Genomic DNA, 27093 nt, shown 5'->3' with positions numbered 1-27093 from the left:
AACTGGAACATTTTCTAGAAAAAACAAGGTTCCAATTATTATTATTTAAGTAAATTACAAAAGCCTGGAGCTCTTCAAGGAAAAATTCCAAATAAAAAAAGTAATCTATAAATATTCTGCATAAACAATTTTCCTGTTTTAGAGGGTGGTTGGACAGAACAAATTTCGATTTGAAGATGTCTATGTAAAGATTGGCAAAGAGGGGCAAATTTTGCCCCCATTACTGTGCCTATTGCGTGAAGATATAATTTGGAATCAAAGCTGAAGAAAATGTTTTTTTTCAAGATAAATGAAATGCCATCCAAAATAGAATTTGGTGACAGACAGGGCATTTCAAATGTGCACAAACTTGATAAAACCCTACTCCAACCGTGCACTGAACTACCACACAAAATATACAATTACAGACTCACCAGAGCCAAAAGAATTGGATTGCGGACAAGAAAATGGGTTATTTTCAGTGGGGTCATTCAACTAATCTTGAAACAGTTGATGACATGATAAAGGCCTGCATTGTTTTACACAATTTTCTTGATTGACGATGATGATATGGCCGCATTCTCACAGACAACAACTTTCAGGTCTCGTTCCACCAATGCAGAAAGTGGGATGCACAATCAATTTGCTGATTTCTTCCTGTCAGAAGCTGGCTGGTTGGAGTGGCAGGAGGACATGATCTGAGATTATATATCTATGCTTTTATTGAAGCTTTTAATGGTTTTCTTAATGTAGTAGTAGTCTATGCTCCATTAATATTAATTAATATGTCATTCTCTGTTTTACACCTGTTGTAGTAAAATTTGCAGTTCATTTCCTTTGCCTGTCTACAATTTGTCAATTACCTTAAAGCTGGTCTTCTATGATGGGGAGCTGTGAGCTGGAACCCCAAGGGTGCCAGCAAAGCGGCACTCATGGAGTCACGGGTTGGAGTGCCCCATACCACAAGACAGAGTGCTCCACCCTCCTCAATGTCAAGGCCCATGTTGGAGCCATTAGCTTTGTTTTCTGTCATGAGGTACTCTGACTTTTGGGGCCCTTGTTCAGAACACCCCATCTCACAAGACAAAGAAATATATAATAATATGTTACATAAAAGCATAGAAGGAAGAACTATCTAAAGCATTTATTAATGAAAATTTTCTTGAATTAAACTTTCTGTTTTTATTTTAAGATCCTTCAAACTTGGGGTGTATAAAATGTTATATAAGTGCTGAGAAAATGTTCAGAAATCAGCATTAGAAATGGTCCTCACAATTTTTTTTCTTTCAGCAAAAATACGTAACCAAACAATTAAAAAAATGTGCAAACAGCAAAAAGAAACTTTCTCTAGATAAAATTAACACAGTGTGATGTTCTCAGGCTGGGAATCACCAGGACTATGTGGCTGCCCCTTATCCTCGGACGTCTCCTACATTGAGGCTGGAAAAGGACCGGGATGTGTGTGACATCTTACATTAAATCTCTCGTTCCTGGTAATGCTTCTGCGACTGAGCTGTTGCATGTGTGGACAATGATAATGTGATTGTAAAATGTGTTGGAGAATGAGAAGGGGTAAAAGATGGTGGAGGTGTGGGAGTGGTATGTGTTGGATGATATGAGAGTGGGGGTGGTAGTTGGTAGCAAGGAACTGGTCTGGTGGGCTGCAGAGATGTAAAAAATGATCAGAATGTGTTGTGCTGCTAGTGCATGTGATGGGGGGCTGTATTAAGGACTGTAGAGGCAGGATGAATTGGGATGTGGAGCAAGAATGGGATGGGATGATGAACTGGTGTAAGAAATGACAGTGGGATGGGGTGATGGAATGGGAGTGGTAAGATACAGGTGTTCCAACACTCATATCTGCTCTGAGTTCATTTCTTCCATCAGCAACAGTAGAATCTCGAAGAAATTATGATGGGTGCTGTGTGGTAGATTAGAAAGTCCTTTCTCTGTTGACTGATGAACCAAAGAAGCAAACTCATCCCTGCCTGGGGCTCAGATCTGTCTCCACTAGTGGCTGGGATTGCAGAAACAGGCAAATTTCGTCTTCTATGCTGTTTCCATAATTCTTATAGAAGTGAAGTCCTATTCATTTTTTATGGGAGTTAACGAAATGGTGAAGAACAGCCAGTTCAGTTGCTTCCATACTCCCTTCCACCAATGGCTGCACCAATAGGATAGCTGCTTCCATTTTAGCAATGACAAAAATACCACTTTAATCTAACATAGTAATATAGTATGTAAGGCTGAAAAAAGGCATAGGTCCATCCAGTTCAGCCTATTACCCCCCAATGTTGATCCAGAGGAAGGCAAGAAAGAAAACAATGAGGCAGAAGCCATTTCCCCCATTTAAATTGAAAATTTTCCTTCCTGACTCCAATCTGGCAATCAGAATAATCCCTGGATCAACAACACTTTGGAGTTAATAATGATTATAACATATAATACTGTATCACTAAAGAAAGACATCCAGGCCCCTCTTGTATTATTTTATCGCATTTGTCATCACCATGCCCTCAGGGAGAGAGTTCCATAGTTTTACTGCTCTTACAGTAAAGAACCCTCTTCTATGTCAGTGTAGAAACCTTCTTTCCTCTAGATGTAGAGGATACCCGCTTGTTACAGTCACAGTCCTGGTATAAATAGATGATGGGAGAGATCTCTGTATTGTCCCCTGATATATTTATACATAGTTATTAGGTTGCCTCTAAGCCATCTTTTTTCTAAACTAAATAATCCCAAATTTTGATAACCTCTCTGGGTGTTGTAGTCCATCTATTCCATTTATTACTTTAGTTGCCTGCCTTTGTACCCGCTCAAGCTCTGATATGTCCTTCTTGAGTGCCATTGGCCAAAACTGTCCACAATATTCCATGTGTGGTCTAACCAGTGACTTGTTAAGAGGACGAACAATGTTCTCCTCATGTACCCCTATACCTCTTTTGATGCACCCCGTGGTCCTATTTGCTTTGGCAGCAGCTGCCTGACACTGGTTCCTCCAGTTAAGCTTACTGTAAACTAAATCTCCAAGTCCTTTTCCATGTCAGTGTTACCCAGTGGTTCCCCATTTAGTGTGTAATGGTGACATGTATTTCCTCTGCCCATGTGCAAAACCTTATATTTATCAGTGTTAAATATAATTTGCAACTTTTTTGCGCAAGACCCAAAATTATCCAGATCCCTTTGCAATCTCCTTGCATCTTCTCTTGTGTTAATTTCCGCACATAGTTTTGTGTCCTCTGCAACTATTAATATTTTATTGCATAATCCTTCTACCAGGTCATTAATAAATATATGAAAAAAAGAATGGAGACCAAAACCGACCTCTGTAGTACCCCACTTGTAACAGTAACCCAGTATTCTACCATTAATAACTACCCTCTGCCTTCTATCACTGAGTCAGTTATGTACCCACTTACCCACATTCTGCCCAGACCAAGCATTCTCATTTTATATACCAACCTTTTATGCGGCACAGTATCAAGTGCTTTGGAAAAGTTCAGATACACAAGATCCAGTGACTCTTCCAGTCCAGTCTAGAATTTACCTCCTCATAGTAGCTTATCAGATTGGTTTGACAGGTACGATCTCATAAACCCATGCTGATACAGAGTTATACAGCCATTTCCTTGAGGTACTCCAGAATAGCATCTCTTAGAAACCCTTAGAAACTTTAAATATTTAACCCACAATAGAAGTAAGACTTACTTGCCTGTAGTTTGCAGGTTCACTTTTGGACCCCTTTTTGAATACTGGAACCATATAGGCTACACACCTATCCAGTGGAACAGACTCTATCACTATAGAATCCTTTAATATAAAAAACAATTCACATTTTATACAGTCAGTTAAGGGGCAGCAATGCTGGCAAAATTCTTAATAAACCACCTGTAGTAATCAGTTTACCCCAGGAATGCCCTCGCTATTTTTTTGGGTTTCCAGGTCTTAGCTAGTTTTGAATGCTCTCAGCCGTGTTTATTTGAGGCTTAAGTACATCTCTCCCAATTGTGTACCCTTGGTACTTTGCTTATTCCTGTTCAATGACGCATTTTTTAGGATTAGCTATCAAACCTGCTTCCCTAGTCAAGATCAAAATGCTTGAACATTTGGTATGTGACTCTCCCAATCTAGATTATATAGTACATTATCTAGATAGGCCGCGGCAAAGTTTTGATGTGGTCTTAAACTTGTGTCCATTAAGTGTTGGAATTTGGCAGAAGCCCCATGCAACCCAAATGGATGATTCAGATACTGAAAATTTCCATCAGTGGTGCTAAAGGTCATTTTCTCTTTGGCCTCCTCTGTCAATGGCACTTGCCATTACCTTTTGTAAGATCTAATGTACAAAGTAACGAGCATTGTCCAGTCTATCACTGAATTCATCTACTTGAGGCATGGGATAAGCATTGAAATTTGATACAGCATTCCGTTTCCTGAAGTCATTACAAAAGTGTATGTGGCATCAGGTTTTGGGTTTAGCACTATAGGACTAGACTAATAACTATGTGACTCTTCTATAACTCCCAATTTCAACATTTTTTCCACTCCTGAAATTGCTTTACACCTAGCCTCAGGTACCCAGTATGGTTTTTGCTTTACTCTGTTATGATGTCATGTTTAATTAAGTTTGTTCAACCTGGCAATTCAGAAATCCCATTCCTATTATTCTGCAAAAACACCTTTGTCTTCTGAATATGAGAGGCTGACAAGGTGCCTGAGATTTTTACCTCAGGTATCCCAGAAACATCATGTACTTTACCAGTATTTTCCGGCTCTTCCAATGCTTCACGGTGCTTCCATGGTTTGATTAGATTTACATGAGAAATTTGGTAGAATTGACTGTTACCTGGCTTGTACACCCAGTAATTTACCTCCCAGGAATCAGAACTAAGACCCTGTCACCAGGGTTGAAGTCCCTTATTTTAGCAGACCTATTCTAAACCTGTGACTGATTCTTCTGGGCTTGCGCAGAAAGTGTCTCTTTACAAGAGGCATCACTTTTTCAATTTTGGCTTGCATCTGGTAAATGTGTTCTATCACACTTTTATATGGGGTAGCTTCATGCTCCCAAATCTCTTTAGCTATACCCAAAAGACCTTGGGGTATCAAGAATACAAGAACTATGAAAACCCTGTTGAAACTTGGGGTACCAAGTTAAGGCAAAAAAAAATTTACCATCTTGTGCTACAACTTCTAAGCATCCACTTAACACATCTCTTAAATTCAACATAATTATGGTTAGTCCACGTGCCAGCATGCAACAAAAACACAAATTAGGGAGAGCGCCATGTCCATGGAAAGAATTAGTAAAATACTATCGGTAAAACTACTTACCGGGTGTTAGGCGGAGCAACAAAAATACTTTGTGTCCCGCCTACACCTGAACTCCAGGTTCGCCTTTCAACAGTTTCTTTAGTATAGGGTCTTTCGTAAAATCCACAAAAAACATAACATTACGTGCATCTAGTATTGCACATCCATGTTTTTCTGGAGAGCAGCAGCAAAAAAGTACCCCAGAGCTCTTGCGAACAATGGGGATATAATAATACAAAATGACCAGAAAAAACTTTTTTTCAGCTGCGCTTCAATACTGACCCTTAAGGATATATGAGGAACAAGCTACTAGAAGCAAATGTTCATAGTAAGCTCAAATTTATTCCTTTAAAAAACATAGACATCCAGACAAAGATAAAAATGGGTATACATATCAATGCAACGCGTTTCTGCGTCTACTGACGCCTTTATCAAGCAAACACCACTTCTACCCCTTCACATATATATACACATATAGAACATACCTTAATCATACGCCCCGATGTAGTACATCTGATCTCGTTCCTGCACCACGCTAGACACTAACCTCATGTGTATGCCGGGGGCGGGATTTCCCACAGACCCGCTCTCGTCATCTGACAGGTCTTCAAACATACCTGCGTTCCATACCGGGTGCCGAGCCGCATCATGCATCGTCCCCCACACGTAGGAGGTGTGACTAAAATGAGGTCATCACGCTCCTACCTGACTTTACAAGGGGCTCGTTCTTAATAAACCGGTTTAAAGACCGTGGGCAACGGCTCCCCGCTGGAACGCACAAAGAATATGGGTGTCTAGCAAATATATTAAAGTTAAAGGGGTTGTCCCGCGCCGAAACGGGTTTTTTTTTTTTTTTTTAAACCCCCGTTCGGCGCGAGACAACCCCGATGCAGGGGTTAAAAAAACCACCCGCACAGCGCTTACCTGAATCCCGGCGGTCCGGCGTCTTCATACTCACCTGCTGAAGATGGCCGCCGGGATCCTCTGTCTTCATGGACCGCAGGGCTTCTGTGCGGTCCATTGCCGATTCCAGCCTCCTGATTGGCTGGAATCGGCACGTGACGGGGCGGAGCTACACGGAGCCGGCATCCTGCACGAGCGATCCCATTCATAAAAGAAGAAGACCCGGACTGCGCAAGCGCGGCTAATTTGGCCATCGGAGGGCGAAAATTAGTCGGCACCATGGAGACGAGGACGCCAGCAACGGAGCAGGTAAGTATAAAACTTTTTATAACTTCTGTATGGCTCATAATTAATGCACAATGTACATTACAAAGTGCATTATTATGGCCATGCAGAAGTGTATACCCCCACTTGCTGCCTCGGGACAACCCCTTTAATCTATTAGAATTCTGTCTCCCGTGTAGATTACTCATATCATATAACAATTAATAACCTAAACAAATGAACTGCTACTAATGAATTGAATACTGTATACAAATGTATACCAAATTAACCCATCATTATTTTCATTCACAATGGTCATCTAAAAACCACCAAAAACGTGCCAGCATGCGAAATGTTCACCAGCTAAGAGCTGGAGTAGATTTGGGCTATAACTTATGCTAGTTACTGATGTAAAAATCTTTCAGACCGTGGAAGGACGCCCACTTTCACTAAGCTCTGCCCACTTTTGCAAAGGTAATGAGCACAGAGCAAATATGAAAAATTTGCTAATTTTCACATAAATCTAGTGAGCCCTAAGATTTGCTACTTTTTTCTAGTATGAAAGTAGCATAATTTACCAAAATAAATTTCCCTCTTAGTGTGGACTATGTAAAATCCCATGAAACTATTATATGAAGAATTTTCTTTTTAATTTCAATCTTTGGTTTATACTTAATAAATTATGTGGCACAACCACTTAACTTCTTTTGTGAATCTTAAAGGAGTTATCCTATGGTTATAGGCCCATTTACGCTGCCATACATACTGTTGTGTGCTGTCCATGTATTCCATGAACAGTGCGCAGCCCCATAATGGCCTATGAGGCTATTCAGATGGCAAATTTTTCACACAGAGCAATTGTCCATGTGAAAAAAAATTGCTGCATGTCCTATTCTCATCCGTAAAAATGGATGAGTATAGCATATGCATTGAAGAGTGCACAGGCATGTACATTGGACACCATGCAGATGAATGTCCGATGCAAGCTCTGCTTGAGTTTGTTGGGAAACACTCAAAAAAAACCAAAGGGAACAAATATTATATTTGCATCACACAAAACCACACTTTTTCAACTGGAATTTGGTTTTGAGAAATGACCCTTTGTCTAGATACTGCTATTGCTTACTTTATATGGTGCTCCCTAATGTTCTTTTTATTCTTTCTGCGAAGGACCACCTAATGTGTCCAGTACTGGTGAGAAATCGTATCTACTAAGCCCCTGATTCTTATTGGCTGATCTGTACAATAGCGGGAATCATGGTCCTACTTATGTACTCGAGGATCTAGATGGGACTGAGCTACGACCATCGCTGGAAACATGAAATGGACATTCTGAGTAGGAATCAGAAGATCGGCAGAAGGCACCACAACAACTATGTAACAATGACATCTAGACATAGGAGCATTTTTTGCAAGTTGTGTTTTGCCTGATCTAACGGGGAAATATAACACTGAATCTTGGAACTGCCCTTTTAAAATTGTGCTATTTTTAAGCTAAAACTCCTTTTTTATGTTTTGCTCTAATTGTTCCATGTTAATGATGTTCCTGTTGTCCAATAAATGTAAGCACAATGCACATACCATACAGTGATGCAGCAGAATCCTGTTTCCTTCATACTATTTTCTTTTAGGGTTGAAGTAATATTATATGAGAATATGACCAAAAAATGAAACCTGGAGAGATGCTGTGTAAAAAGTTCAGTCATGCTGGGATAAGATTAGAAAAGCTATTTCACTGATTATCAGCATGAAGAATACCTGAGAAATAGCTGTATTGTAAGCCACTTAGCTACAAGATGTTTTACTGCAACAAGAACATAGAATTGACAAGTTATTTTCAATAGGGATAACAGGATGAGGACTTAAGAACATTAGAACATGCTTAAGGGATTATCCCACTTCTAGCTATTTTGCTGCAGGAAGCAACAGCTCTATACATTGTGCAGTGGCCCAGGTGGGTACTGCAGGTGAAGTTTTATTCACCCTCAATAGGACTACCCGGGCCACTGCACAATGTATAGAGCTGTATGCAAAACCAGTTTTAAAACATTGTACTCCGGATATCAGAGTATTTTGTATAAACAGAGCTTACCTAGTGATACATTTAATTAGAGCAGTGTACGCATTGTATTTCATCCAGGCCAGCAAAAAGAAACCACAAAGTAAATCAAATAAAAGTAATTTAAGGGCTCATGTATATGGCCATCTTGTAAGTGGCTGAAATAAGGCTTCCATAGCAGTTCAATGAGCTACATTATACATGTATAGTACATAAATGTATCTAGAAACCAATTCTGGAAATACAAGGCGACCGAGAGTAAACTCAGGGTGTTGACAGAGAGATTTGCCTTTGCTAAAAAGTACATACTTGATTTAGACAAATACATGTACTATTTAGTACCCCATTGTGCTAGAGTTCAGCAACAACTCAGTATTGTTTCCCTGGCCATCCTTTTCCCAATGACCCTGGAATTATCTATGACTTTCTGTGGTTGTTAGAATGACCCCATGTACTTATTAATCGGGTTTTCTCTTTTAGTAGCTAGGCAGCACACAGTAACAATACTAAATGAAACAGAGGAGTGTTTTATATGTAGCCACTACAATGTCCCGGGTGTCTTCAACACTTAAGAATAGGTTTTATCGTGTCCAAGTTCTTCATCTGCAGTGCCCTGTCAATGTATGAGCTGTTTTCTGTGGCACGCACATTAATCACCTCAAGGCTAGATTACAGCAATGTACTCAGTGTTGGGATGCTCTTGTAACTCATTTGCAGGCTGCAGTCAATGCTGAATGCAGAAATGAGACTAGAGCTCTGAAGAGTATTAATCAACCAGAGTCATTTGCTGGCACTGAACAGACCGGGTACTGCTAGCTGCTTCATTTACGAATATATATTGATTTTGTCAGAAATGACATATCCACCCATTTTTGTCCTTCATTCCTTTTATAAGACATCAGCTCTGCTTGTTCTAACTCACTTTACTAGCTGAAACTCTTACACATTTGTGTTATTCATAATGGACCCAGCTCCTATTCTCAGGAAGGCATTTACCATATGTAGGCACATACCAGGTCTGGAAGCATAGTCTTACAGTATGTAGACAATAAGAGGGATATTCCATATCATACTGTAGCATACTTGTCAAAAGTCCCAATTTTTCATGCAATGGACCACATAGAGGTGGGATTATGCTAATTTAGATGAAAAGGGGTGTTTTTATGCCTTCTAGTTGGAGCAGAGGTGGGTCTAGGGTATGTTCACACATTGCGGAAACGGCCCATTTACACGCAACAATTATGGCTCAAAAGTCATTGTTTGAGCGATAATCATTGTGTGTAAATGTGCCCATCTTTCAGGGCGCCCACCCACTGGCGTTTTTTTTTCCCTGCGAAATTCGCAGCATTTTTTTTCTGCACGGGTCTATGGGACTTGTAATGTTAAAATCGCGATCGCGCAAAATCGCAATTTACCGCGCTTCGCGGTAAATTGCGATTTTGCGCGATCGCGATTTTAACATTACAAGTCCCATAGACCCCAGGAGAAAAAAAATGCTGCGAATTTCGCAGGGAAAAAAAAACGCCAGTGGGTGGGCGCCCTAACTCTTCGGCTGAACCAAGGTTTTTTAGGTGAGCATAAAATTCATTGTTCAGCCAGAGAGAAGATAACACAGACTGCATGCTGTGTTTGCTGTCCATGGTGCTGTATTCTCTACAAGATTGCTGATTACATTGTATTCAGAAGAGAGCCTGCAGCAGCCCCTTGCAGAACAAAGGAGCTGAATGCAGAGAACAGACCACCTTGCTGTGCTCCGCTTACATGGAAATTAAGGTGATAAGATGCTAATGGACATTGGTATCCATTAGCAGTTTATGCAAAACAATTACACAATCTTTTGAAGGAATATCTTTGTGTGTAAATGGGCCTTTACTGTACAGCTAAAGCTGAAAATCTTTAGCACTCCTATAACTGCATTCACTTTAAGGGCTCCTTCACATAAGCATATTTGTGGGCGTACTTACTCACACAAAATTTGCGCGTGCTATACGCAGATAATAGATTTATTTCAATGGGATTGTTCTCTTGCACACGCAAAAAAATGGGACCTGCTCTATTTTCCTGTGCATTTGTGCAGCAAAAGGTCTTCATAGAAGTCTATGGGAGGTGTGCAAATGCGCAATACACTGAGCATTCCGCTGGAAAAAGAACACATCTGGACCTCATTAGGCTAAATAGCCATTTACATTAGGGTGTGTTTGTCTACTGTGCACAAATAAATATGCCTTGTGTGCAAAACGTACAGTACAATGTGCTGATACGCAGCAAATCAACCTCGTTCATAGTGCAAATATGTTGCACTGAAGCATGCTCACTTGCACATATGCACTATCCAATTTGGGGTCCCCAGTATCCCACGTGAGTGAGGAAAAAAATTGCTCATGTGTATGATGCAATTCAAAAGAATGGAGTTCATATTCATGCGAGATTCTTGACCAGGTGAAACTGGCCTTAGGGCTTAAGCACACTGTGGTGGGTGCACCAATGCTCACTGGTACAGAGTGCACTTGCACCTGAATGAGGGAAATTTCTTTTCCTTCGCCAACTTTTCAAACTCTACGCAAGAGTGCATGGGTTTGAGAAGAACCATGGGAGGACAGGTGCTGCACAATGTATTCACTACCTGTGGGGAGGATAGGGCAGATCCTTGGCCATAAAATCCTGATAGTGAAAATAAAACCACTGAACTCCTATTGAAATCAGTGGTTTCATTTTGAACTGTTCTACAGCCGTGATTATCATGGCCATACAAGCGCTCATGTCCACAAGGTTTTTTCACCGCATATCAGTCGTGCGTTGCATGAATGTGTGATACGTGGTGAATAGAGTCAATAAAAGTCAATGGAGTTCCATTGTTTAATGCACATCCTAGGGGGGACATAGCGTATCAATACGCAAGAGAAATAAATCACAGAATTCTCTATTTCTATCTGAATTAAAAAATAATAATAAATAACACTGTGCATGTCTGTGATGCCAGATTCACAAGCATGCGCAGTGCCATACGCAGCCCATATGCCATCTCTGCCAGCTCTCTGCCGGCAGAGCGTATGGACTGTAATGTGTCAAGCACTGTGGGATACCTGCCGTGTTTTATGCATACGCCCGTGGGCATGAGCCCTAAGGGGGGAACACCATGCCAATGTGTTTTTGCCCTTAGGGCTAATTCAGACTGTGATAGTGAAAACGAAACCACTGAAATTCATTGAAATCACTGCCGCATAAGGAGAGAAAAACACATTCATCTGAAACCGCCCTTAGGGCTCAGTCACACTAGCGATTTTTACGTGCGTGTATAGGTGTGTTAAAAAAAATCATGTGACCACACCCATTGACACCTCTATGTTTTTTCTTTTGCAGGTGCGAATTTTAATCGCATGTAAAAATTGCACATGTGACCGCTTCCATTGGAAACCATTGGTTCTATATAGATGCGATTTAAAATCACACCTATACATGTGTGAAAAAATCGCTCAGGTGACTGAGCCCTTACTGGGCACAAGGAAGAAGGCTTAGAAAAGACATTGTCAAAACTAGTAACGCAAAGTCTTAATGACCGCTGCTTTCATTTTCCGTAGAGCCTTTCAAAAAGGACAGCTGGAATCTTTGCTTGTTAATGTGGAAGGTTTCCGATAAGGGCTCTTGTCCACGACTGTGTTTTCACCACGTATTACGTGTTGCACGGCCACATGATAAGCAGAGAATTGAGGCAATGAAAGTCAATGGACTTACATTGATTCATGCACATGTGCATGTAGAAACTTCATGTTGATACGCATGAGAAATAGATCGCACCACGCGATCATGCGCTGCCATGTCTGTGAGCCCTATACACTTGTATAATCTGCGTATGAAATGCTGTCCATATGCAATACGCTCTGAAACAGAGCGGGGAATTAAAAAAACAGAGTCCTGCTGCATACGATCGTGTGATACGCGGGCATGCACTCGCAGCCATACGCGCTCTCTGCCGGCAGAGATGGTGCTTACAAACATCAGTTAAACGCGTTAGAGGGGCTTGCAGCATCTTACCGATACATTCGTGGACATGAGCCCTAACTTTGTACTAGTGTTGATATATTTTACCCTCTATGTAGCGATTCCATACGTTTTGACAGCAACCAGGTTTGTTAGATGAAGAGACGTATTCCGCTGGCAAAACCCACACCAAGTTCTCCAGGTCTGAATGCCGATTTTGACGTGCAGCAGAATTAAGTCATTTTCAAATGCACATCAAAATCTACATTTTGGACGTGTGGATTTTGGTAAATATTTTTCCACACAATTGAATATTCTTCAGCATCCTGTGGAATATTCTAGTACATGTTAAAGTACCTGAATCTAAAACAGACTAGGTTCGTGTGTTATGGATTATGCCCAGATTCTGTATGTGAATGGGCTGCTTTGCCCCATTGAAAGGGTTGTCCAAGTTATTTCTGTTATATAGTTTTGCGCCTCTCATGACCAAAACTATATAAAAGTAATATACTCACCGTGGCACCGGACCACCACTTCAATGGACCATCAGCGCTACATCTCACAGGTAACGTCCCATAAATCTGTCACGCGGGCTTTTAATGTAGAACCCCTAACGGGCCATCTTTTAGCTGCAGCGGTTATGTACCCACAAGACTGTTGCCTCCCTTGTAAAAAGAAGACCAGAGCGTGGCGGGGGAGCAGTGCAGCCCCAGGATGTGAGTACTCTAATTTTTTTTTTACATACCCTCCCCCTTCCTCGCTGACACCAATTCATAGGAAAACCCCCTGAACATACTACAGAAATAAATCTGTGCAAAAAAAAAAAATGCCAGTGCCACAGGTGTTAAAGGTATCCTGTCATGAGATGCATGCTGTCCGAACCACAGGTAGCATAACCTGAGACAGAGAAGCTTATTGCCCCCATTACGGTTGGAGCTGAGCTTTGAGGGCGGATTCAGGCGAACACAGTTTTGTCCCCTTATGCGGCCAAGATAATTACAGCCGCATAACGAGACAAAACAAAACCACTGATTTCAAGAGGACTTCAGAAGTTTCCTTTTCACTATCGGGATTCTCGCCCGTTAATTGTTCAGCTGAGAAAGGTTAGAACTTGCCCTATCTTTCCCACACGTAGTGAATCTGACGCAGAGTTTAAAAAAACAGCAAAGGGGAATGGATTCCCCTCATTCAGGTGCAATTACGCTCAGTGCCGGCAAGTGTAGTTGAGCCTATGGTCATCGGAATAAGCTCTGAGTCACAAGGCCGGCCGCATTGACCTTTCTATGGCCACTGTATGCACACTGACAGCTCCTTTCCCTATTCAAAAACAAGGAGTTGAGCTGTCAGTCTGTATACAGTGGATATGGAAAAGCTGCAGCATTTCAGAAAAAAGCACTTACAGGGCCAATAAGCTTCTCTTTCTCAGGGCAAAAACATACAGGCTTATAAGCTACTATGCTCGCTGGTGTGGGGTGCAGTGGCACATGAACAAGATTTTTTCCCCTTCTCGGGCCATTCAAACTCTGCACTATAGCAGGAAGATAGGTCCAGTCCTATCTTTCCCGCAGGTAGTATTAATTACATGCAGGAAAGATAGGGTAAGTCCTATCTAGAGATGAGCGAGCGTACTCGCTAAGGCAAATGCGAGTACCTTATGCGAGTACCTGCCCGCTCGTCTCTAAAGATTCGGGTGCCAGCGGGAGAGAGCAGTGAGTTGCAGGAGTGAGCACGGAGGAGCGGGGGGGAGAGAGTGAGAGAGAGATTCCCCCCCGTTCCTCCCGCTCTCCCCCGCTGCTCCCCGCCCCCCGGGGGTACCCGAATCTTTAGAGACGAGCGGGCAGGTACTCGCATAAGGCACTACTCGCTCGAGTAGTTTGCCTTAGCGAGTACGCTTGCTCATCTCTTGTCCTATCTTCTCACTCATACACTTAAAGGGGTTGTCCCGCGAAAGCAAGTGGGGTTATACACTTCTGTATGGCCATATTAATGCACTTTGTAATGTACATTGTGCATTAATTATGAGCCATACAGAAGTTATCAGAAGTTATTCACTTACCTGTTCCGTTGCTAGCGTCCTCGTCTCCATGGTGCCGTCTAATTTTCAGCGTCTAATCGCCGGATTAGACGCGCTTGCGCAGTCCTGTCTTCTTCTTTTCTGAATGGGGCCGCTCGTGCCGGAGAGCGGCTCCTTGTAGCTCCGCCCCGTCACGTGCCGATTCCAGCCAATCAGGAGGCTGGAATCGGCAATGGACCGCACAGAAGCCCTGCGGTCCACCGAGGGAGAAGATCCCGGCGGCCATCTTCACCAGGTAAGTAAGAAGTCACCAGAGCGCGGGGATTCAGGTAAGCACTATCCCGTTTTCTTTTTTAACCCCTGCATCGGGTTTGTCTCGCGCCAAACGGGGGGGCTATTGAAAAAAAAAAAAACCTGTTTCGGCGCGGGACAACCCCTTTAATGGGTGAGAATCCCAATAGTGAAAACAAAGCTATTGACGCATGTCCATGTAAGGAAGCCCTCAGATTCATGTTGGCTGTGGTTTAGACAGGATGAATCTAATGACAGAATCCCTTTAAAGACCTCAGCATGTCTATTGTTCACACTGATTCTGTGCTGAAGAGCCACAGATTAGCTTCTTGAAAGTCCATGGAGCTAATCCACATGAGAATTTAGCTGCAGAAATCCACTGTGGCGGCAGATTTTCCCAAAAACTCACAACAGATTTGCCTATTACAAATTGTGAGGGTCATATAGAAGATTGTTCTTCAGTTCGCAGACTGTGGCGGGGAAGGTTGTACACTGAAATTGAAACATGACAAAACAAAGTTAAATATTCTACATAGATATTTTATTATTGTTATCAAAAATGCACGTGCCCGCCACCTGAGAAAAGAAGCTGCTTGTTACCAATTACATCTGCTTTGCTTCAATATTTCAGATTTCAGGAAATGATTACAAAATTGTGCACTTGCTTGTTAAAAAATGGCTGTCTTCTGCCAGCGACCAATCCTCGGGAAGTTTTGGAACTCCATCTAAAGTTTTCAAGTTTGGCAAAATGGAGAACACTCTGAAACATTAAACAAAAAACATAAATATATATATAATAATGAAAAATAGATGAGCTGTAAACATGACTCATTATCCCTGTAAGTAAGTTAATATCTATTTGCTTTTCATCAAATTGTTGAAATTGCCTTAAGTGCGGATTCAGAAAAATCTATTTTAATCAAGAGAGTTTTGAAAACATATTAAAGCAAAAACATATTTCTTGCAAGAACTGAGTCACCGCATTTAGGCCGCTTTCGTATGAGCAAATTTTAACTCCATATTTGGTCCTTGTTTTGCACACCATAATATCCAGCTAATGTAAATCTATTCCCATGGTCAGATTTTTCAAGACCTGTTTTTGCTTCCATGTTGGTATTATTTTCTGTTGGGCAAATACGGATCATACAATGATGAAATACTGATGACGTCATCATAATGTCATCTGTAACATTTCTGTATTACAGATCCGTATGATAGACGTATTACACTACGCTTGTCTGAAACTGGGCTTAAGCTAACTTTACACGGGCGAGCGTGATATCGTCCATAAACCACAATCTGATATTGAGCTTGCCAACATCACTTCGAGGAAGTAGGATCGCGGAGTGTCTCCCATTGTTTTCAATGGGGAGACTTCGCATCACACCGCGTGCATCTAGAATGTGCAAAATGTACTGTAAAACATGCAAATGCTCGTGCAATTGCACAACACCCATTGCGCGGATACGCTGTGCAAATTTGCGGATAAATGTGCTCACACCTGTGTGACAATGGCCTAAGGGCAGCGGCACACAGGTCGCAAGATGTATATGCGCTATGCAGGATGCGCGGTTGTGGGCTATTGCGCCCGGATCAGCGCTTTTTACTGCACTTTATTGCGCTGTGAGGAGCACTGGTCCTGGAAGCGCCATGTTAGAGTAAGCAGGGTAGTCTGCTTAGTAGGCGGGTGAACTGATTTGGTAGGCCCAGGTGTTCTTGTTTAAGCCTGCGAAATTGTGCAGTTCACTGCACAATTTCGGGGAGACAGGGGCATTTGGGCACCAAAATAGAGCATGTCACGGTTTTTCAGAGATGGATAAAAAGCAAAGTGTGTGCCACAAACATGGGGAGAATAGAGCAAGATATGAGTGCACTGAGATATCAGGAAATGCAAGCGCATGGAAATAACTGTAAAGGTTGTGTTAGTATAATATTGTTTTAACTCTTTGCAATCCAATTTTTGATTCAAGGTTTCCTAGGGGGGTTTCTCTTTCTGCCATTATACAATGGCGCCATCTGCTGGCTAGAGCCAGTACTGCGGTATGGGACATGTTGAAGAGGCCCCCGACAACAGAGCAGACAGTAACATACAGTAAGAATACCCTGCCAGACATCTTCTGACATCGGAGCTGTACAGCCTTGTCACCAAGTTAAATAAAGTGTGAGCATCCAAATGTTGCCTGCCTCCATCCCTGTGCCACCTTATCACTTGGTACCAATTCAGTTGTGCAACTGAGACTTCTACCAATGGTACTGCATTATGCTTCCAAAATATAAAGAGGAGCTTATCAAAGCTCCCTCATCCAGGTAAGCCCAAAAAACGACTTGCAGTGGGCCCCGGTCATCTCCGGCCACTTCTTACAAAACCACTGCTAGAATATGGGCACTACAATGAGGAAAATGAGAGAAGAGGTCAGCATGTTGGGCTTGAATATAGTCAGAGGACTTTGTAAACACTATTTTCATTTATCTTTTGTAAGTGTTACAATGTGTCATCTCAACATTGTAAAATGCTACGGAAACTGATGCTGACCCAGGTTTACCTAAAAAAAGCTAACCATTCTGGATAATGTCCCTAGAACTGTATGTTCTTGAGAATTACATTGCACTACCGAGTACAAAAGCACAAAACAATGAAAAACTCTACAAAAACAATTAGAGTATTCTATTGTTTAGAACACCATAATGACTGTAACTTACCGTAGTCTGTAATCTTCCAAAAACTCACACGGATTTGACTTCAGAACAAGTGACTCTAGTGGAGAATGCTTCAAGTCTACAAGCCCACTTAAAGATTCAATGTTATTCTCTGCAAGTGATAAGTGCTGGATTGCAGGAAGCTTTGGCAGTTGCTTAAAGGACCTAAAGTGATTTTTGCTTAAGTTTAACTCTTTGCACCTGTAACAACCAAAATCAGTCTGTTATTTTCAACAGTATTCATAAATGTGTAGACAACTCATTTGAAGAATAACTATCATGCCCTGACATCAACGGGGCCAACTGTATAGCTTTGAAGTCGCTGCCCTACTTACTCCAAGGATGTGTTTCTTTTGTGTATACTCAACTCCATTCCTTTATATGGACTTATCTTAAACTTAACTCCCACCACTGTGAACGTGTTGAGTGGGCTGTCCCCACTTCTGACTGTCAATCAAATCTGAAATTACCCATTGACAGTGAGCGGTGGAGACCACCCACTTGACACCTTTGCCAGGAGCCAAATCTAGAAGAACTGGCAAAGGGATATGGAAGGTATATAAAGAAAGACATTGTTGAACTCAGTGGGACCAAGGCTGAAAGCTATGCAGTCGGCCCCACTGATAGGAAGATGTGACAGAGCCTCTCTAAATAATTAGGAGGTCATTTACTAAACAAACTACAATGCAAACTTTTAAAAAATATATTACTAACTTAATATTCTCATACTGACTATTGTCCTGTAAGAAGTGACTAGATGAACAATGCAATACACACAAGATAAGTTGACTGCATTTAAAAGGGGTGTCTGCCCTCTTTTCAACTGATGACCTATCCTCCAGATCATCAGGAGTTGATGGATAGGGGTCTTACACTCAGGACCCCTATCCATCAGCTGATCGTCTGGCCCACTGTTGTCATCAGCAATCAGAAGAGAAAGTCAGAGCGCCAGCTTCACTCTCATTAAAATCAATAGGCGCACTGCTCTCCTACTCGACTTCCTGCTTCTTTCCTGGTCAGGACATCACATCCAGTTCTGACCAGGGACGAAGCAAGAAGTGAAGTAGCAATACGTCGTAGGGGACGATCAGCTGATGGATTATGGTTCACCGCTCAGGACCACATCCATCAATTACTGAAAATCCAGTGAATAGGTCATCAGTTGAAAAAAAGGGTAGACAACCTCTTTAAGTCACAACCAGAAATGTGAAAGAGAAGACAGAAACAGTTTTTAACCCCTTTCTCCTTCTTGGTTGCTAATAAGAGCTTATGTACAGTATATAATGCTGGAAGCGGGAGTGTTGTATTCTCAACAGATTATCAGTGATCATCAGTCTATATATCTCCACTATATGTCAATCACTGGATCTTGTTTGACCACTATCATTTCTGATAGTGGTCACAATACAATATTTTATAGTAGATTAGGTGTAATAATATAGTATCATGTTGCTCCATAACTGAGGCCAATATGGCTTCTGCAACTACATGATTAAAACTGTAGAGTAAAAAATATATACCCAACTATAATATACACAAGGTCATCAGGAGTATTTGGGAAATATCTTGTATAAAACATGAAATTAAAAAAAAAAGGTAAAAATGAAATGTGTGTGCGTGGTGTCGGCGGCCTTAACCCTTTACAATTCGATTTCCCTGCCACCCGCACACTCCCCAGCTCTTAATTGTTTTGGGTTGGAAATATGGGGTGGGATGATTCTGCAATACAGTGCCATACAGAGGCATCCTATAACTGCATACAATGTGTATAGCACATGTTTCTAACACTATGCAGGACAAAACTCTAATGTCGGAGGCTGTTCTGAATATGTATATTACACTATGCAAAACAGAGCTCAGCTGTTAATTGAACTTGCCACTTGCTCTATCTTTCCATACGTCAGCTGTTGCAATGACTACAATAATGGTGCAGGATATAACTGCAATGTAACCAAATGGCCAAGGATTTCCCATCATCTGCTATATCTTGTAAGAAATCTTCATCAAATACGTTAGGTAATTCATCCACATTTTCCTCGTAAATTAAAGTTCTTTTTAATTAATTAGCATGCACCAATTGCTTACCTTGGCAATCGAATGGCACTCAAGTCTTTTAATGAGTTGTCAACCAACCAAAGTCTTTCTACTCTTATTAAACGCCGAAGAATACGCTGAAAGTTGCTTTCTTGGTAAAGATCCCCAAGATCTTGATAAGACAGATTTATATTCTACAAATAAACAAGTGTAAGTCAATCACAGGGTTGAATTCCCATCACATGACCTTCCTCACCCCATTCTTCATGTTCAATCTTAACCATTTCTCATGTTTGGTAATTTGCCTTCCTTAGGAGGAATTTATACTCCAGCCATAAATAACAAATGTAGGGGAAGAACAATTCCCAGGGAAATTGGAATTTTATTATACTATGAAAAACAGCTATATATAATTTTCACGAAAATATATTATTTCTGGGAGATTTCTGAGATTTATCATACTCCCTAACAAGCTGCTAAAAGTTCCACTTCAGCTGCTCTCAGAGAAAATTGGATTTCTTTATAACAATCACAGCTTACGTTACAAGTCATTTGCACATAGTCAGTCATGGTTTACAGTTTGTTATGTATGAATTCATTGTAAGCAGGCAGCAGTGAAGCTGGAGTCTTCTGGGCTCCCTGGGGCAGTCTACAACACCTTGTAGTGCAAAGCTTTGCAACCTCTGTATGCACCATTGAAGGAAACCAGCCACTGAGGCATGTCATACTGGCTTCATTGTCTCTAATGGTTTCGAGCTTTCAGAGATGCCAGACAGCTCTTTGTTTTATATATATATATATATATATATATGTTTCAAGGAATGTTAGACTGTGTGCGGACCAGCAAAGGCCAATTTATGTCTCCGTGGAGTGCTAAAACACGATAAAATATCACTTGAAATGCATTGTGAACATGTTTAACAGACTGAAAACTTGCAAAGTTTGGCTGCCCTGAAACAGTGCTACAGTAATTGTGCGCCTACTGACACAGTTCTTTCTTCCTTGCAAAGTTTCCTCTGTATATTTTTCATCTTCTAAATACTGTGCAGTGACAATATCCACCCCATATAATATATAAAGCCTAAATACAGGAGAACTTTTAACTACTGCCACCTCCACTACTACTACCACTACTACTACTATGCTATTAACCCATCAATAAAACATGGTGCTATCTTCTTAGGATTGCTGATTGGTGCAGACACACTGGAAATGAAAAATGGATATTGCTCAGTCATTTTTTTCCATTCCTTTAAAAACACTATCCTGGGTTATGGACTATACAACCTCAGAGGTAAAACTACATTCGACCATAAACCCAACATTAAATTATCATCACGAGTATTTCCCAGGGCAGATATCTCACCAACACTATCACCGTTATATCCTACCTTAAGTAACCCAGTTTTTTACCCGGGGATGGAAAATGGCCCCTTCCATTCTTAGATCTCTGCATTTTAACCAAGATGAGATGGGTATCTGAGTTAATTCTGTTACATATATCTGAACCATGTACCTCATAACCTTTGTCATTCTGTATGTTCATTGCCTCTGGATAAGAATTTTACTTGAACAAGAACTCAGTTTGAATGCAAGTGTTCAACCTCAGGTAATATTCAACATGCTCTCTTTGAAATACATAGATTACTACTCCAACCAATATGGCAGATTGTGCTTTCCTATCTCAATTAGAGCGATTTAGGACTGGTATTTTGTGAAGATCAGAAGGTTAGGTTATATGCAGTGACTCATAAATTATCTATTGCTACCGTAGTAATCCATATGTTGGAAATGTGGGAAGAGGAGGACACGCTACTACACATATTCTGGGACTGTTAAAGCCCATTTACACACAACGATGAAAGTTGTTGTGCACTATTCATTCAGTTGTCGCTTATCACTGAGTTTTAGCCGGCATAAAAATAGTCGTTCGTCAGTTCACTATTCGTTTTATTTAAATGACACATGCTTGAAAGACTGAAAGACTAGAGGGGAGGGGTGTTTGTTTGCCTTGCCAAACACAATGACTACTTGTTTACTCATGCCAGCAGAAGACAATGGATTTTCTTCATACTAATTAAAATCCTGATGGCCAGAGTTTCCCTTGCATAAACACACGCCCACCTGAGCAAGCAACATATACAGTGTTTACTTTAGCTAATGAGGGAAATAGAGAGGATTTCAGATGATTTATGCAAAAAAGTTGTTCATTCATTCAGTCGTTCTTGCGTTCAAGTGAAAATCATTGCATGTAAAAGGGCCTTTAGTTGCTTGATGTGCAGTGCTATCAGCTTGATTTATTTATACTTTGAGTTACTATGCATGGGTTTTTAATGTGTTAACTATAGACCTTGCACAATGTGCCTAGTGGATTATTTGCCAAGTCAAATGAGGTGATATACACTGACCTGCCAAAAGTAATGGGAAAAAAACTAGTATCATGTTGGACCCCCTGTAGCCCAGCAAAGTGCAGCAACTCAATTGATTCCACAAGTGTAACGAAGATGTCTCTCTTCTTTACATTGAAGATAGCTCTTAATGGCATTAGTTTTATGTTTGGGATTATTGTCCTGCTACAGAACAAATTTGGAGTCAATCATATGCCTTCTATTTAAAAGGCAAAAATCTTCCTTTCAGCATTTTTTCCACACCTGCCTGAAACTTATTCACAGTTCTGTAGGTGTAAGTTTTCAGGTGCAAATAGACCTGTCTATCATATCTGGTAAATAGTCGATTGGGCTCATATCAGGCAAATGGTCAGGACACAAGTAGGAACTCTCCAGAATGCCCCTCAAACCAATTCTGGACAACTTGAGCCCAATGACACATTGCATTATCTTGCTGGAATATTCCATCATTGTGGGGTACATGAATTCCATGAAGGGCCGCAAATGGTCACCAAGCAGTGAAATATAGCAGGCACTGGTTAATAGCGTTTTTAGGTACACCAGTAGACATAATCCATGGTTTGATAACATGGCTCTCACCAGTATGGAACCACCAGCCTTCACAGTGCTTCGTTGACAACTGGGGACCATGGCTTCATGTGATGTGCACCACACTTAAACCCTACCATCAGCCTGAAACAATTGGCACTGTGTGTCATGCCACATGTTGCCAGTCCTCTAAGGTCCAGTTAACAACCCTTATGAACTCAGGTAGGCTTCTTTTGGTATCATGCAGTTAACAAAGGCACTCTAGTGGGTCTTCTGCTCCCATATCTTATGGAAGCTAGAAAACACTTTATTGAACCGTGGGATATGCATGTGGGTTCCTCTACATTGGATGTGATTTCTACCAGAGTCTCTTGTCTGTTTGCATGGACAACTCTAGCCAGATGCTGCCAGTCATGATCATTAAGCACCCATGGGTGGCCACTACGCTGTTCACTATGGGTGGTAATGCCTTCAGTGGCATATTCCTGGTATACACATGACACTATGGATCAAGGAATATTAAATGCCAGCACACCTTTGGAAATAGAATGTCCCATCCATCTGGCACCCACTATAATGCCTCATTTGAACTCAGAATTCAAGTTGCCTTGCAACAAGCGGCTGGCCAGTGTTCAACCTCACTGCTATCCCATGACTTTTGGCGTGTCAGTGTACAGATAACATTTCAACCAAATTAACTATAAACTTGTAAGAAGGGAATAAATACCAAATTTATTTTTTGTATAGATGAATAGAAGAAAAGTTTTAAAAATAAAAAACAGTCCACAGATAAAATGCTAAAAAAGGCGACAAAATACTAGACCATAATGACCATTTTGTCATTTATATCTTTCATTTTGCTTTTTTGCTTTTACATTCAGTAATTTCAAAGAACATATAGAGTAGTATTTGTTTTCAGCAAACGGATGGACTGGCATTGGGGCAGAAGGCACATCCTATAATCACTACGGAAGCCTTTAGAACAGTGAATATTCCACCTCAAGGATGAGTCTTACCAGACAATTCTCCCAGTTTTCTTGCAGTCTCTGCCTCCATATCTCTTTATCGCTTGTGTGTGTCCTCTCTTGGAACAGATGAGCCTCTCCTCGTATTACAAGCTCATCCTCCGTCGGCCCTTTGTTCATATAAAATGTATGCAGACGTTAAAAGAATAAACAGCTGGAAGGTTTTCATCTACTATTAATAATAGTAGGCAAACGTTACATGATTTGGGTTGAGTGGATAAACATTTTAGTAAGACTTTAGCAAATGCATTTTGCAGATAAGAGGTTGCTTTACCTTCTCTCACTCTAGGACAGCGAATTTGAGTCCCCTGTACATCATGTTCTTTCAACTTGTGCCAAGTTAGATATTTGAACGCATCACATGGAAGCTTAAAATGCAGAGAAGAAAAGGAGCTAATTATGTTTTGAAGTGTTTTCATGTGCATTCACGGAACACTTGAAAATGATTAAACCACGGAAAGCAACACCTTGAAATCACCAAAGTCACACAAGGACAATTGAGATTAAATATGCAAGTAAAAGTTACCTCTGTTTTGATTTAAAGAAGAACCAAATCACCGCATTTAGCATGTGCACTCTTAAGACATTTGACATGAAAACGAATGTAATCAACTTTCATTCCTTATATGAGGTTGGAGTCACTGTCAAATGTTCTTGCAACCTGCTGCTTACCAATCTCACTATACTCTACCATCATGAGATGATTACAAAATACACACACTGATTGCATGGGCTCCATACAACTCTTCTCAATTCTCTATTTAGGGATGCTGAATGTATTATGAGAAATGAACAGTAACAAAAGGTTTGAGGAGAACACAAGGCAATATCAACAATAAATAAAATTTAAAAATCCCGTTATTTGTATAGTATCAATTTATTCCACAGCACTATCAGGTAATTTTACTTATTACTCCCAACCAAGCTGGGTAGTCGTTTTACCAACCTTGGAAGGATAGAAGGCTGAGTCAACCTTGAGCCAGCTACCTAAACCATGCATTGATTGAACTCGCAACCTTCAGGTCGTGAGCAAGAGCTTCGGACTGCATTTCTGCTGCCTTAACACTCTGCACTACACAAGGCTCACTAAGGCACACTTTAATCGTCATGAAGTCATTAATTGCAGAGCCTTCTGTCTATTCCCTTTATATTATAAACTCAACATAATATGTAAATGTGAGACAATGTAATACCGCTATAGAGTTTACATGATGCATTAGTTATGGTGATCTTGGGAGCGGTATAGTTTCTCCTTGTGGGAGAACCTAGTAGGTGTAAGGAGACTTTATACAGTCGTGCATGCTCCTCTGGGAAATTTAATATGCAAATAGGAGGTGGTATAATGCCTCTACAAGGCCTGTTAACAGGTAATATGACTGGGAATATAAGCCAAAGCAGAGTCTTCTCTGGCTTTGGCTAATATTTCCAATCATGTTGCAAGTCCTGTTAAAAGGTCAGACATTGACCTGCAGAAATGGTACCTTCTAATAGGAGGCATAACTTAATGCATACCTAATGCATCTTGTAAACACAGCTTTATTTGCCTGTACCACACTGTCTTTTGTATTCCTCCAACGTGTTGACCTAATATTGTGCTCTGTAAAGTGCTATGGAAATTGATGGTGTTGTATAAATAATAACAGTAATTTACCTCCAATTCAAATGGGTTGTTATCAGTTTAGTGTGAGGGCCCCAAGCAGGCAAACAGCTGTGATTGTATCTCCAGCTGCTGATATAGGACCAACATATTCACCATCCATGCTGTACAGTGTCCCTAACGGGGCTCAAAATCAAATTTCTTTATATCACAGGAAAATGGCAAATGAGGTTTAACACTGATAAATGTAAGGTTCTGCACATGGGCAAGGAAATACATGTCACCATTACACACTGAATGGGAAACCACTGGGGAACACGGACAGGGAAAAGGACTTGGGGATCTTAGTTAACTGTAAGCTTAACTGGAGCAACCAGTGTCAGGCAGCTGCTGCCAAGGCAATTAAGATCATGGGGAGCATCAAAAGAGGTCTAGGGACATGTGACGAAAACATTGTTCTTCCTCTTTTCAAGTCACTGGTCAGACCACACATGGAATATTGTGTACAGTTTTGGGCACTGGTCTTCAAGAAAGAAATATAATAGCTTGAGCAGGTACAAAGACAGGCAACTAAAGTAAAAATGGAATGGATGGACTACAATATACAGAGAGGTCATCAAAATTAGTTTAGAAAAAAGATTGCTGAGGGGCGACCTAATAACTATGTATAAATATATCAGGGGACAATACAGAGATCTTTCCCATCGTCTATTTATACCAGGACTATGACTGTAACAAGGGGGCATCCTCTGCATCTAGAGGATAGAAGGTTTCTACACCGACATAGAAGGGGGTTCTTTACTGTAAGAGCAGTGAAACTATGGAACTCTCTGCCTGAGGATGTGGTGATGGAGAACTCAATAAAAGAGTTTGAGGGGCCTGGACATCTATCATGAATATTATAATATTACATGTCATAATCACTAATTACTTCAAAAGGGTTGTTGATCCAGGATGTTGTTCTGATTACCAGATTGGAGTCAGGAAGGAATTTTTCCCTTAAATAAGGAAAATTGGTTTCTACCTTTTTTGGGGTTTTTTGCCTTCCTCCAGATCAACAATGGGGTTAATAGGCTGGACTGGATCGATATATGTCTTTTTTTCAGCCTAACATACTATCTTACTATGTTACCGATACATGTGGGTCAATTTCACAGGAAACAGATAAACTTATCAGCATGTTTAAAAGATGCTCATAGACTCTGAATATCTGTGGGCTGAATGCTGGTTCAACCAACAGCTATTCCTCCAAACTTCTCCCCCAGCATACACATGTATACTTGACTCACCTGAGTGTGTATGTGTTCTAATAGGAAGAGGGGAGTAAGTCGCTGCCAAATACCTCTGGTGATGACTTATCACTCCTCAGAACAAAAGTATCAGATATTGAAACTCAACTTGCTCAGTCCTTCTTTTCTCTGATATCATCAGTCGGGGAAGAGTTGAAAGGCCCCAATACACCTAAGATGGTTAACCAGTCTCCTGAAATGTGCATGTTCAGATGACTTTTCTCTGCGTATAGGGGCCTTTAGAGTGTGAGAGGAAGGGCTTCTTCAGACGACCGTATCCGCAATTGTGAACGCTTCAGGGCAATATATTTGCACAGTGAATGAGATTGATGAGGTAGATTTGTGCACATATCAGCACATAGTACTGTACTTTTTGAACACGCAGGACCTGTTCACACGCGCGCACAAAACATCCCCTCCCGGATTTAAAATGCTACTTAGCCTAATGAGGTCTAGATTTGTTCTGTTTTTCACGGAATTGCACAGCGCATTGCACATGTGCCTGTGTTTTGTATATGCATTTTTGCATCTCCCATAGACTTCTATGGAGGCCTTTACTGCGCAATATATAGAAAGATACAGCAGGTCTTATTTTTTTGCATACACAGGAAACAAAACATATTCATGAGAACGACTCCATTGACATTAGTGGGTTCCATTCTCTGTGCGTTGCATGCGTATATTCCACGCACACAAAGACAAATATTTGTGAAT

The 27093-nt window shown here is 40.9% G+C and overlaps 1 protein-coding gene across 1 annotated transcript; it reads right to left on the bottom strand.

The window, feature by feature from the left end:
- Positions 1–15446: 15446 nt before the first annotated feature.
- LOC136628607 (acidic leucine-rich nuclear phosphoprotein 32-related protein-like) lies at positions 15447–23613 on the bottom strand. Its single transcript, XM_066604685.1, has 4 exons — positions 23485–23613; positions 19584–19726; positions 17502–17699; positions 15447–15561 (listed from the first exon to the last, which is right to left on the bottom strand). The coding sequence occupies exons 1-4, from the start codon at positions 23611–23613 to the stop codon at positions 15447–15449; spliced, it is 585 nt and encodes a 194-aa protein (XP_066460782.1).
- Between the last annotated feature and the right edge of the window lie 3480 nt (positions 23614–27093).

Source organism: Eleutherodactylus coqui, chromosome 1 (assembly GCF_035609145.1).
Source record: "Eleutherodactylus coqui strain aEleCoq1 chromosome 1, aEleCoq1.hap1, whole genome shotgun sequence".
Lineage (NCBI taxonomy): Eukaryota > Metazoa > Chordata > Amphibia > Anura > Eleutherodactylidae > Eleutherodactylus > Eleutherodactylus coqui.
Note: the sequence above shows the minus strand (reverse complement) of the source record. Positions and strands in the feature narration are given on the sequence as shown.